Here is a 12369-nt window from a genome sequence, read left to right on the forward strand (position 1 = left end):
TGCTCTGGCCTGGGGGCCCTCTGATCTCTGGGGCTGGAGCCCTGAGCTTGTTGGCCTGCACGGCTGCCCCAGGGGTCCCGTCCTGTGTGCCGACTGGCGGTCCTGGCGTCTCTCACGTCATGGGCACTCTCTCCCTTTCTACCTGACGCAGGTAACAATGGCAGAGGGGCTCCTGTGTTCACCGGGGAGGTGGACTGCACCTACTTCTTCACGTGGGATACGAAGTACGCCTGCGTCCACGAGAAGGAGGCCCTGCTGTGCGGCGTCTCCGACGGGAAACAGCGCTTCGACCTGTCGGCGCTGGCCCGGCACTCAGGTAGGCGGCCAGAAGTGCACGAGAACCTTCCCTCTCGCCTCCTTCCCCACCAGCATGGTTGGAAATGCTGTTACCGTTCTCTTTGTCAACTGATCGTATCCCAGCCCTTCCTCCCTTCTCAGGGAGCAACATGAATTATCAGAGCTGACACTGACTCAGGAGGTGAGATATCTGAATTTGAGGTCAGTGTTACCGTTCCCAGTTGGAGTGCCTTGGGCTCCTCTTATCATAGTTCAGTGAAAAAATGACCAAGTGCCTTCCGTGTGCCAGGCCCTGTATTTTGTGATTAGAAACTTTTTTTTTTTAACCGTTGTTGCTGAGAAGGTAGATCTTAGAAATTCTCACCACACACATAGAAATTTCTAGTTTCTTGTGATGAATGTTCATCTGCACTACTGAGGTGTTCATCTCACAGTGTGTGTATATACGTCGAGTTGTGTGTATATACATCGAGCTGTGTGTATATACATTGAGCTGTGTGTGTATACGTCGAGCTGTGTGTGTATATGTCGAGCTGTGTTGTATATACGTCGAGCTGTGTTGTATATATGTCAAGCTGTGTGTATATACGTCGAGTTGTGTGTATATACGTCGAGTTGTGTGTATATACATCGAGTTGTGTTGTGTACCTGTAGCCAGCGTGTGACTTCCCAGGCGGTGCTAGTGGTAAGGAGTCCACCTGCCCGTACAGGAGACCTAAGAGACGTGGGTTCGGTCCCTGGGTTGGGAAGGTCCCCCTGGAGAAGGGCATGACAACCCATCCCAGTATTCTTGCCTGGAGAATCCCCGTGCACAGAGGAGCCTGGCGGGCTGCAGTCCGTGGGGGTGGCAAAGAGTCAGACACGACTGAGAGACTGAGCACAGCACAGCACAGGGCCGACGAGCTGCCTCTGTCACGTGGAATAGAACACACGACAGCCAGAGGGGCCTGAAGTCGCATAATCACCCGCTGCTATGGGAACGATGACTCATGTTTCTGAGCCCCCGCTGCTGAGGGCCGCTTCACGTTGAAAGGAGGATCCCTTTGTTGTGGGTGCCAGTCTGGGAACATGAGCCCCATCGCAGATGCCCTCAGGTAGTGGATTGCCCGGGGAGTTAACATCCCAGTGCTCTTGTGGTTTGGCACCTCTGAGCCGTGGGCCTGGGGCCCTGGTTCCCTTCTGTGGGCTGGTGGAGAGGCTGGCCTTCTGTCTGCTGAGCGGGTAGGACTCTCTACTCTGCTCAGACCGGGGTGCGAGGCCTCTGCTGCCACATCCAGCTGTGTTGACTCGAGCAGCTTGCCCTCCTCCTCCTCCCCCGGTTATTCCTTGCTGTAAACTGAGTGCTCCTTTCCAATCCCTCTCTTCACTTTCCTTTTTTTCTTTGTAACGATCTCTCTGTCCAAGGCCCAGCCTAAGGTCTGTGAAGGATGCAGAGATGCGTTCAAGATCAGCTGACTTTGGCCCCCCTCTCTGGTTCCATGAATAATCAGTCCTGAATATTCTTTGGAAGGACTGACGTTGAAACTGAAACTCCAATCCTTTGGCCACCTGATGCAAAGAACTGACTCATTGGAAAAGACCCTGATGCTGGGAAAGATAGACAGCGGGAGGGGAAGGAGACGACAGAGGATGAGATGGTTGGATGGCATCACCGACTCGATGGACATGAGTGTGAATAGGCTCTGGGAGTTGGTGATGGACAGGGAGGCCTGGCGTGCTGCAGTCCATGGGATCGCAGAGTCGGACACGACTGAGCGACTGAACTGAACTGGTTCTGTGGGAGCAGGGTTTTTTTGTGTAGCGTTTGCACCCAGGTAATTAAGATGCTGTGAAGTGAGAGCTACAATCCTTCCCTGATAGTCAGACATCCTTCTGCATGAAGGCCCCTCAGCGCTCCCACCGCAGCGTTCAGAACGATTGTCCTTGATTAGCAAGTGGTCCTTCCAGGTCGCTGACAGCCCTGGGTAGTGAGTGGGTTGTGCTCCCGCTGATGAGGGGTTTTCGCTGTAAACCCCGGACTCCAGTCTGTGCAGGAGCATCCTCTCCGTGTGTACATCCGCCTTCCCTCCCGGTCCTCAGTGACGTCCGCGGGGGCCGTTTGGGGATGGTCTGCCTTTGACTTGCCCTCTGCTCTCAGCCCCTGCTGCTTCTACCTCTGTGGATGTTTTCTGTTCAAACACGACTGGGTCGTGAACGGTTTTGAGTTCAGGGACCACCCGTGTCTTGTTTATCTTCTGGGGGCCCCGAGTGCTAAGCCCCGGGCCGGGTCTGCCTTATCTGTGGTCTGGAGGCAGACGCGTCACCCGTGGCCTGCGCCTGCCAGGTCCCAGGGCTGGCGCCTGGCTCTGCTTTTCAGTTTTTTGATTTCAAACTCGGAGGCTTGGGAGAACTTTTGCTGTTTAACCCTCAGGCCGCCCCGGTGAGCCGCCTCTTCTGAGGAGCTCTTTGGGGCTGGTTTATTACTGTCATGTTCAAAACAAGCCTGAGATTCCCGCCGCGTGTCTGTGCCTTCAGCCGACTCAGGTCCAGAGATGTGAGAGCCTGTTGTTTAGTGACCACAGGCCTTTACCTTCCGCTTCATCACAGTCTATGGTGTGACTCACACAGAAAAGCAATCACTGCCTAGGGCTAGAAAAAGCTTTTTTTTTTTTTTCCTGTTACAGAACTGGAACAAAATTGGGAAGCTGTGGATGGCAGTCAGAGGGAAGCAGAAAAGAAGCATTTCTTCATTAACATCTGCCACAGGGTCCTGCAGACGGGCCAGGCACGGGGCTGCCCCGAAGACGCGGCCGTGTGTGCCGTGGGTGAGTGGTGCCCTGCGGTGAGCCGTGCCCTGCGGTGAGCCATACCCGTGCGTGCAGGCGGAGCTGGGCTGCATCCAGGCTGCAGGGAATGAAGATGAGCTTCCTGTGGTTCATCACAGCCTCCTCTCTCTGGGTTCAGCGCACAAAGGATGGGCGGGAAAGGAGAGTTTAATGACTCAGATGTAGGGAACTGGGGCACTCGGGCGTCTTGAAGCAGACGGAAGCCTTCTGATGTGGGCTCCCTAGAGACAGGAAGAAGCATGTGGGAAAATCCTTGGTTATCTTTTCACCTTGTAACCCGAGGAAGAGAACTGCCAGTGCTTGTATAAAAAAACTGATTTTGATTTGTTAACGACCGTACTGCCTGGAATTGTTCAAGAATTATGGCTTCCGGAGAAGGGGACTCTCAGAATCTTGTATGAGAGAAGTGGACAGACCCTTTGAGTTCCTTTGGCTTTTAACTGTGTTTGCCTCAACTTCTCAATTGGATATTAAGTGTTTAAACATGTTACTTAAGTGTCACCTGGAAAGCGACAGGCAGGATAATTGGAATCTGTTTTGCAAGCATTAGATAAGCGATTGTGAATTGTTAACTTTTTAATTAATTTTTATTGGAGTACAGATGCTTTTTAGTTCCTTGGTAGCTTAGGTGGTAAAGAATCTGCCTGCAGTGCAGGAGACGCGGGTTCAATCTCTGGGTTGGGAAGATCCCCTGGAGAAGGGAAAGGCTACCCACTCTAGTATTCTGGCCTGGAGAATCCCATGGACAGAGGAACCTGGTGGGCTACAGTTCACGGGGTCACAGAGAGGCAGACACGACTGAACGACTCACACACACAGTTGCTTTACAGTGTTGTTAGTTTGCTGAACAGCAAAGGCAATCAGCTATACGTATACACGTATCCCCTCTTTTTTGGATTTCCTTCCCATTTAGGTCACCACAGAGCAGCGAGTAGAGTTATAAGGGATTGTGAATTTAAATTTAAAATCCAGGTTGGATTTTAGGAATTATCCCAGGCTTCAGAATTGGTGGTGTGTCTTTTTAAGCAGGCGTGTCCCTGCCTTTATTTAAGGACTTGAGACAGAGTTTCATTGCTTTATCGTAAAAGTCACTGAACCGAGAATTGAGTGGTCACCTGCTTGGCCCCCTGAACAGATTTAGTTTCTACTTTGGTCACGGGACAAATGCTACCCCCTCGGTTTCAAATGACCTTGTGCCTCAGGGCAGCTGAGGCCCCCCTAAATGGGGGAACGTTGTTATTTTCTGGGATCTCGTGACAGGCATTTCTGCCTCTGTCTGCCTCCCCTGCCCTTGAAGGATGCTGTGAGTCACTCTTGCATTTTCCTCGTCCTCTGCCTGAAGGTGCCCGCAGGGTCCTCAGTGGGGCCGCCCCTGCTCGGTCAGATGTGTCACTCGCGTCTAGAGACCCGCTGACCGTCCTGAGCAGGCTTGGCGGGCTGGGAAAGGGGCCAACGCACACCTGTGGGCCTCGGCTCCCTCTTGGTACCTCTTCGTCTGCATTGTTAACCCCTTTTGATCATGTCTTATGTTTTGTTCCCCCTTTGCTTTCTCTTTTCTAGATAAGAATGGAAGTAAAAATCTGGGCAGATTTATTTCTTCTCCCACCAGAGAGAAAGGAAATATTCAGCTCTCTTACTCAGATGGTGATGAGTGCGGTGGTGGCCAGAAGATAATAACAAATATAACACTCATGTGCAAACCAGGTACAAATGAAACACAAAATCAGAAAGCGCGGGGTCTCCCGGGCTCCTGCCAGGGGCGCCCGTGCATTCTCTGTTTGCTGCGTTTTTCCCCGGCCACCGCTGGGACAGCGCGGTAGAGCACTGAGGCCCAGGAGCGTCGCGGTGGCCCCGCTGGATTCTGTCGCCCCCGCCCCAAACCGGCCCAGAGATGGAGAAACCATATGGTGTCCGAGGGGGTCATGTTGCAATTTTCCAGATGAGTTATGCTCTCGGCACGGCTTCCTCTTCCTTAGGCCTGGTGCCGGCCGATCGTGGGGCCCCCTGACTTCCTCCAGAGGGGGAACATCGCGAGCGGCTCAAAACATCGTCCATGACCTTAGCGGGCACACAATAAATACTCCTCTTGATGTGCCTTTATTTATAGGTTCACATTGTTTTCCAGGGGTCAGGATCTATATATATATCTGCACATTTTTTATGTTTCTCAAAACATGGCATTCTGTGAATGCTCTTCTGTGTCTCACAGTCATTATTTATCATCTGTCGGGACTTCCTTGTTGCTGCTGGCTTGGTTTTACTATTTTTACTCATTTTTCTCTATTGTTGGATTAATAACATGTTTCCAGCATTAATTGTGCTGTGACATGTCCCCGCTGCCTCCTGTTGGAAGATTTCCGTTGGATAAATTCCCGGCTGTGAGTTAAGTTCAAGGACCAGGACAGTATTTTTTTTTTTTTTTTTTAATTTTTTTTTTTTTTTTTAATTTTGTTTTTTTTTTTAAGATTGTAAAATATACATAACATGAAGTTTACCATTATAAAGGAGTTGTGAAATACACGTAATCTGAAATTCGCCCCTTTAACCGCAGTTCAGTGGCGTTAAAGCACTTTCCGTTCACATTGTACGTTAGGTATGCTTACACCACCGTCCGTCTGCAAAACCGTCTCGTTCTCCCAGGCTGAAGCTGTGTCCCCATTAAACACTGGTCCACCCGCACCCTTGTCCTGACCCTGTCGGCGTGACCACTCTAGTGATCTAAGATCAGTATTTATAGAGCTGGTTTGGGAACCATGGAAGCTTCTCGAGACTGGATCAGTGACCAGTCTGTGTGTACCCATCAACAGGTGACTTAGAAAGTGCCCCGGTGCTGACAACCTCCAGGGCTGACGGCTGCTTCTACGAGTTTGAGTGGCGCACGGCTGCAGCCTGCGTGCTCTCCAGGACCGAGGGGAACAACTGCACGGTCTTTGACTCCCAGGCAGGTGCGTGTCCGAGCGCCCTGTGGGGCAGCCTCTCCTGCAGCTGCTTCAGCTGGCTTTTGTTTTTTGGCTGCGCTGGATCTTCATCGCTACTTAGGCTTTTCTCTGGTTTCGGGCACCGGGGGGCTACTCTCGAATTGTGGTGTGGGGGCTTCTCATTGCAGTGGCTTCTTGGCTTCTCGTTGTGGAGCGTGGGCTTCAGTAGTTGTGGAGCATGGGCTTAGCTGTTGTGCAGCACCTGGGATCCTCCCAGATCAGGGATCAAACCCATGTCTCCTGTGTTAGCAGGCAGATCCTAACCACTGAGCCACCAGAGAAAGCCTGTTTGTCTTCTAACATTTTCTCTTTGAGTGTTTCAGCGTTGATAACCTGCTTCAGAATTTATAGTAAAACTGTTTAACCAGAACTCTGAAAATCTGGTGTTTGAGGCTTACTTGAGATAATGAAAAAACCTCTCTGGGTAGTCATAGTTGAAGTGGGTTTGCTAATCATGAAACCCAAGGAACACGGGAAATAGATCATGTCTGGAAAGACGTTCCGAGTGCCTTTCTGGCCGTGAAACCCACCGTAGCCTTTTCAAGGTCATTGTATTGTGGTTGTGGTCCCGCTTCCCACACACTGGTGGTTCATTCGGCCAGGAATTGTGGGCTCTGACTCGGGCGTTGGGTGAACACGGCAGGAAGGGGTGAGTGAGGTGGTGGTGGAGAAGGCCCGTACCCAGGGCAAGGTCGGTGGCGTCTCCATGCCGTCGGGCCAGCCCAGCCTCTCCTGCACCCCACGGTCCGACCCGCCTGAGGTGCTTTCGGCTCTTCCTCAGGGTTTTCTTTCGACTTGACGCCTCTCACGAAGAAGGACGCCTACAAGGTCGAGACGGACAAGTACGAGTTCCACATCAACGTGTGCGGCCCGGTGTCCGTGGGCGCCTGCCCGCCGGACTCGGGGGCCTGTCAGGTGTCCAGAAGGCAAGTGACCACTCTGCGATCCGGGCGTTCCCTCGGGTGTCCGTGGGCGCCTGCCCGCCGGACTCAGGGGCCTGTCAGGTGTCCAGGAGGCAAGTGACCACTCTGCGATTCGGGCGTTCCCTCGGGTGTCCCGTGCGCGCGGATGTCCTCCTCCAGGACAGGTCTGCCGCCTGCCGACGTCCTTCCCCGACGAGCCTTTAAACCCCGGGAGGGCCTGGACTAAGGGCATTTGGTTTCCAGAGGAGGGGCAGGACAGGAAGTGGGTGCGTGGGGTTGGGAGGGACCCTCACTTCTGTGCAGTCAGCACTTCTCGGCTGCCTGGGGGGATCTGTGCCCACGCTTCTCCAAGTTCAGTGCAGCGTTAGCTAGATGAAGGGAGCTGGGCCTTGAAGCCGCGGCGCTGACGGTGGATCCGGGTCTGGCGTGGGGGTGGGGTCGCCTTCCCGCGCCCACTGTGTGGAGATCCTCCTGCCCAGGTCCTGGCAACCCCCATGCTCCTAGTGTTGCCCAGCGCTGGTCCCGCTATCTTTTCTGAGAAACACTTGGCTTGTTTTAGTGATAGGAAGTCTTGGAACTTGGGACGCAGCAATGCTAAGCTTTCGTATTACGACGGGATGATCCAGCTGACCTACAGGGACGGCACACCCTACAATAACGAGAAGCGCACGCCGAGAGCCACGCTCATCACCTTCCTCTGTGACCGAGACGCCGGAGTGGGTTTCCCCGAATATCAGGTGGGAGTCACGGGTGCTCGTGTGCGTCTGCGTGGCGACAGGGGCCAAGGAGGGAGAGAGAGGTTGTCAGCCTCGTAAAGGCGGGGGAAGAGAAGAAAGCGGGTGAAGGCAGGGCTCGTGACTTTCTGGAGTGAGGAAAGCGAGGGAGGTTCTGCTGTAGGTGACACAGGAACTGGGGCGGTCCCCGGGGAGAAGCTGTCATGTTGTCTGGCTTCCGGGACTTATCCAGGAGCCTGTCATGGGCCCTTTATTTAGAAGCAGAGCCGTTATTAGTCTGGTTTCCTGGGCACATCCTCAGCTCCTTTGATTTTAATTAATCCTTTTAGATTTGCCAGGGGACACGGGCAGTGTGTATTTTCTGACCAACAGTGGGCCGTACCACCCTCAGTCACAGCCCTCAACACTGCTGGTTTGGGGTAGATACCACACAAAAGCATCAACAGCCCTGCCTTATTCCCACATAACAAGCTAGAGTTCCATCTTAACTCATTGCTGGGCAATCTTCCTTTTAATAGAACGAGAGGGGATGGACAAAGGAGATGAACTTGCCTCCAATTCTTACTGAGGAAAAAATGTCCCACCTCTTTCTAAATGCTGGCTTTGGGTAACGAGTCCCCTTCTCTGCCGTCCTTCCCGTGTGTGTGTGTGTGTGTGTGTGTGTGTGTGTGTGTGTCCCGAGATTAGGAGGAAGATAACTCTACATACAACTTCCGGTGGTACACCAGTTACGCCTGCCCGGAGGAGCCGCTGGAGTGCATCGTGACCGACCCCGTCACACTGGACCAGTACGACCTCTCCAGGTGAGGCAGGCCCGCCTGCCCTTGGCCTGGCCCCGTCCAGTTAGGGCCGAGGTCACTTAGGCCCTGCCGGTGGACATGTCCCTGAGACCGTGAGAGAGCGTGCAGGATCAGGGTGGGGAGCTCCAAGCTGCATGAATTCTAATGATCTGGGAGCCTGCGCAGGATCAGCCAGTGTTTGCCCAGCACAAACCTCCGTCTTCAGCTGCATCCTTCAGAGTGATGCCTGTCACTGCAGAGGTGTGGGGGCAGTCCCAAGTATGCAGAGAGGTCTGTGTCTTGTAAGGCTAGAGAGGAGGCGCGGTGGGCCAGCCTCTGGGGGCGTTTGATAGGCAGTGCACCTTCCCTTCTTATTTCTCTAACCACTTAGAAATGAATCATCGGGCCGAAAGCTGTCGGCTGGAAAAAGCGTGCGTTTCCCCCTTGACCTTTCAGGCTAGCGAAATCCGAGGGCGGTCCTGGGGGAAACTGGTACTCTCTGGACAACGGCGGGGCACGCAGCACGTGGCGGAAGTACTACATCAACGTGTGTCGTCCCCTGAACCCGGTGCCAGGCTGTGACCGCTACGCGTCCGCCTGTCAGATGAAGTACCAGGGCGAGCAGGTGAGGCGGCCCTCCCCGCCCTCCCGAGCCCAGGGCTTGGCAGTAGAGGGTGGAGGGGTCTGAGTGGGTCTGGCTCGCGCCAAGAAGCCCCTTGAGACAGATAAGGGGGGTCTCGCTGCAAACTCACCTGCCCCACCTTCCCAGAGATGCAATCACACTTGAGTCGTTGCTCAGATTTAAAATGAAAAAAAAGAAAAAACAAAACAAAACCCCTGGGTGTGGGGAACCGCCTCTGCTCACGGTTCTCAGCAGACGAAGTGACTCTGAACAGCAGACATTTATCAAGGAGAGTTTAAGCTTCCAAAAGCTCTTGCTTCTGGACTGATTAGAGGGGACGCCTGCTTGGCAGATCCAAGCGCCAGCTCTTCTTGCCCGGGTGCAGGCTGCACTCTGTCATTCGATGGAATGCAGTCACCGCCAGAACCTTGGTAACACTCCCCTGGGTGCCTTGTTGTACACAGCACATCTTAAAATAAAGATGTCTGTGTGCTTCTTTAAAAATAGCATGTCGAGGATGTACTTTTCCCGGGGTCCGTTACACGGCAGCTCAGAGATGATTTCAGGGAAGCTGACGGGCGCACCCTGCTGGTTGAGTGGAGCGTGGTGGTGTGTTGGCGTGCACTTGGGCACGTGTGTGCTCTGGGTTGGAGCAACGGCCTCCAAGGACAGTCTGCTCTCATTATTCATGGATTCTGTATTTGCAAGCGGTCTACTCGCTACCGTTCATTCGTGACCCCAAATCAGTGCCCGGGTGTTCTCACGGTCTGTCGTGGACATGTGCAGAGAGGCCTGGCATGGCTCTGCATTTTTGTCTCGGTTCTGCTACCCAGACGTCCAAACAACGGAGGCGAGAGGGGGCGGGCAGTGTGGTGGCCGGACAATCCTGGCTCCTGGCCACACGTGGACCGGGCTTGGTCCTTCCTCGAATGCCTGGGAGAGGAGTGGCCTTGGATGGGTTGCTTAACATGTCTGAACTGCGTTTTCACTTTTGTGAAATAAAAAGGATCTACCAGGGTTTTGAGGCATCAGGATCGAAGTCTGTGAGAGATAAATGTCCATAGAGATAAACGTCCCCCCTCCCTCGGTGTGGCGGGGAGCGGATTGGTTCTAGGGTCCTGGCTGGTCCCCAGAACCCGAGGATGCGCAAGTCCGTGATGCGCAGTGTCGCAGTGTCTGCACACGCCCTGGTGCACATCCGCCCCGTGGTTTCACAGCGTTTGACACAGTGTCAGTGCTGTGCTAGTAGACGTGGGTGGCTAATGGAAGTTTTGCTTTTTGGAGCTTTCTGGGATTTCTTTCCCCTGAGTGTTTTCCATCTGAAGTTGGTTGAACCTGCAGATGCAGAACCTGTGGGTTTCGAGGGCGGACTGTGTTTCCCCTCTGCAGAGGAGTGGTGGTTCGAATTCGCTAATCCAGCATCTGTGGCAAATCTGTAGGACACACCTGCTGTGCATAATGAAACACCCACTGTGTCAGTAGTGAAGAACACAGTTGGTCTCTCCAGAGGGAAAGCTAACAGCCACGTGTGTTCGCAGGGCTCGTACTCTGAGACCGTCTCCATCAGCAACCTGGGGGTGGCGAAGACGGGCCCCATGGTGGAGGACAGCGGCAGCCTGCTCCTGGAGTACGTCAACGGCTCCGCCTGCACCACCAGCGACCAGAGGCGCACCACCTACACCACCAGGATCCACCTTGTCTGCTCTACCGGCAGCCTGGTGAGGGGGGCGGGGCAGCGCCGTGGCCTCGTTTGGTCGGGCTCCTCTATCTCTGCATGGGACGCGGGTTCTGCTTGCTTCTACTTCAGGTCCGAATGTGCTGCAGACTCGGGGAGGCCAGGGCCACGGCAGTGGTGCTTCTGCACCTGTCCTCCTCCAGGTTACGCCCAAGCCCTACGTGCTGGCTTGGGATGCACACTGCAAGGTGTTCCCTTAGACGTGAGCTTTCTCTCTGAGCCACACAGACGCCGTCCTGCATGTGAGTTTCTGTGAGTTCTGGAGGGCCCCACAGTTCTGTGATCTGAGGGCCACACCCCATAGCAGAAGAGGTCTTAGAGATGGCTTGGTCCAAACACCATGGTTCACAGATGAGGGAATGGAGGCCGGGCCCTGTGGGTGGACACCGACAGAATAATAACGAGCGGTCTGTTGGGAAAGCAGGAATGAAATCTCTAGGCTGGGAAATGGAGGAGGTGATGGAGACTGCAGGCGGGCCCGAGCTCCTTAGCCAGGGCTGAGCAGAAGAGAAAACACGACGCGCGGATGCTTTGGGGTCATTATATACAGTCTACGCTTTTCTTTTTTTTTAACTTTTTATTTTGTATTGTGGTTTAGCCGATTCACAGTGTTGTTGATGGTTTCAAGTGGACAGCAGAACGACTCAGCCGCACAGTTCTGAGTCTCCATTCTCCTCTGAACTCCCCTCCCACCCAACGTGGCCACTTACAGTTGAGCAGAGTCCCCTGTGCCACGACGCGGGTCCTTGTTGGTTATCCATCTTAAATACAGGAGTGTGTGCATGTCCCTTCAAACTCCCTAACTGTCCCTTCCCCCCGTCCTTCCCGCCTGGGAAGCCTAAGTTCATTCTCTTAAGTCTGTGAGTCCATTTCTCTTTTGTAAATAACTTCATTTACTGTGTCATTTCGTTTTAGAGTCCGCATGTAAGGGGTGTCTCACAATATTTCTCTTTCTCTGTCTCACTTCACTCATTCCCTGCTGGTTTTTAAAAAGCAATGTGGTAGAAGATATATCAGTATAACACAAAATTTACCATCTTAGCCATTTCTAGGTGTAGAGTTTAGTGGCATTGATGCTGTCACAGTGCTGTGGACCCATCACTGGGTCCATTTCCACCGTGTCCATTGTTATTCTAAACCTAATTGCTTTTTTTTTTAACCTGGAGTTTTACATTTACGATTGCATCACGTGTTTTTTGAGCAGTCACCGAGCCCTTCGATGGACGTGCAGTGGGGATGATAGAGGTGCTTCGAAAGGGTTAGTTGCAGCGTCCTCCACTTTGGTGGACATGTTACTGGCCCAGTGAGTCCATTCCACCTAGCAGGCGGGGGGCTCGGTCACTTCCATCCTAGTCATCTTACAGACGTCAAGTTCTCTCTGTCCTTTGCCAGCACACGATTTTTTTCCCAGGAGATCACGTCTTAAGAGCTTAAGAAAATTGCCCTGATAAGGGGAGGAGAAGGCTGGCGGGCTGA

The 12369-nt window shown here is 53.3% G+C and overlaps 1 protein-coding gene across 2 annotated transcripts in view; it reads left to right on the forward strand.

Annotated features, from left to right (window-relative positions):
- Window positions 1-12369, forward strand: part of IGF2R (insulin like growth factor 2 receptor) — a 102741-nt gene that overhangs the window by 48951 nt on the left and 41421 nt on the right. For both annotated transcript variants that reach the window (XM_070796485.1, XM_070796486.1), the window contains 9 exons: window positions 152-316; window positions 2961-3101; window positions 4683-4826; window positions 5930-6067; window positions 6882-7026; window positions 7583-7760; window positions 8445-8560; window positions 8993-9161; window positions 10697-10876. In XM_070796485.1, the coding sequence (XP_070652586.1) occupies window positions 152-316; window positions 2961-3101; window positions 4683-4826; window positions 5930-6067; window positions 6882-7026; window positions 7583-7760; window positions 8445-8560; window positions 8993-9161; window positions 10697-10876 (1376 nt within the window). The remainder of the gene's footprint in view (window positions 1-151; window positions 317-2960; window positions 3102-4682; window positions 4827-5929; window positions 6068-6881; window positions 7027-7582; window positions 7761-8444; window positions 8561-8992; window positions 9162-10696; window positions 10877-12369) is intronic.

Source organism: Bos indicus, chromosome 9 (genome assembly GCF_029378745.1).
Source record: "Bos indicus isolate NIAB-ARS_2022 breed Sahiwal x Tharparkar chromosome 9, NIAB-ARS_B.indTharparkar_mat_pri_1.0, whole genome shotgun sequence".
In the NCBI taxonomy this organism is placed as follows: Eukaryota; Metazoa; Chordata; class Mammalia; order Artiodactyla; family Bovidae; genus Bos; species Bos indicus.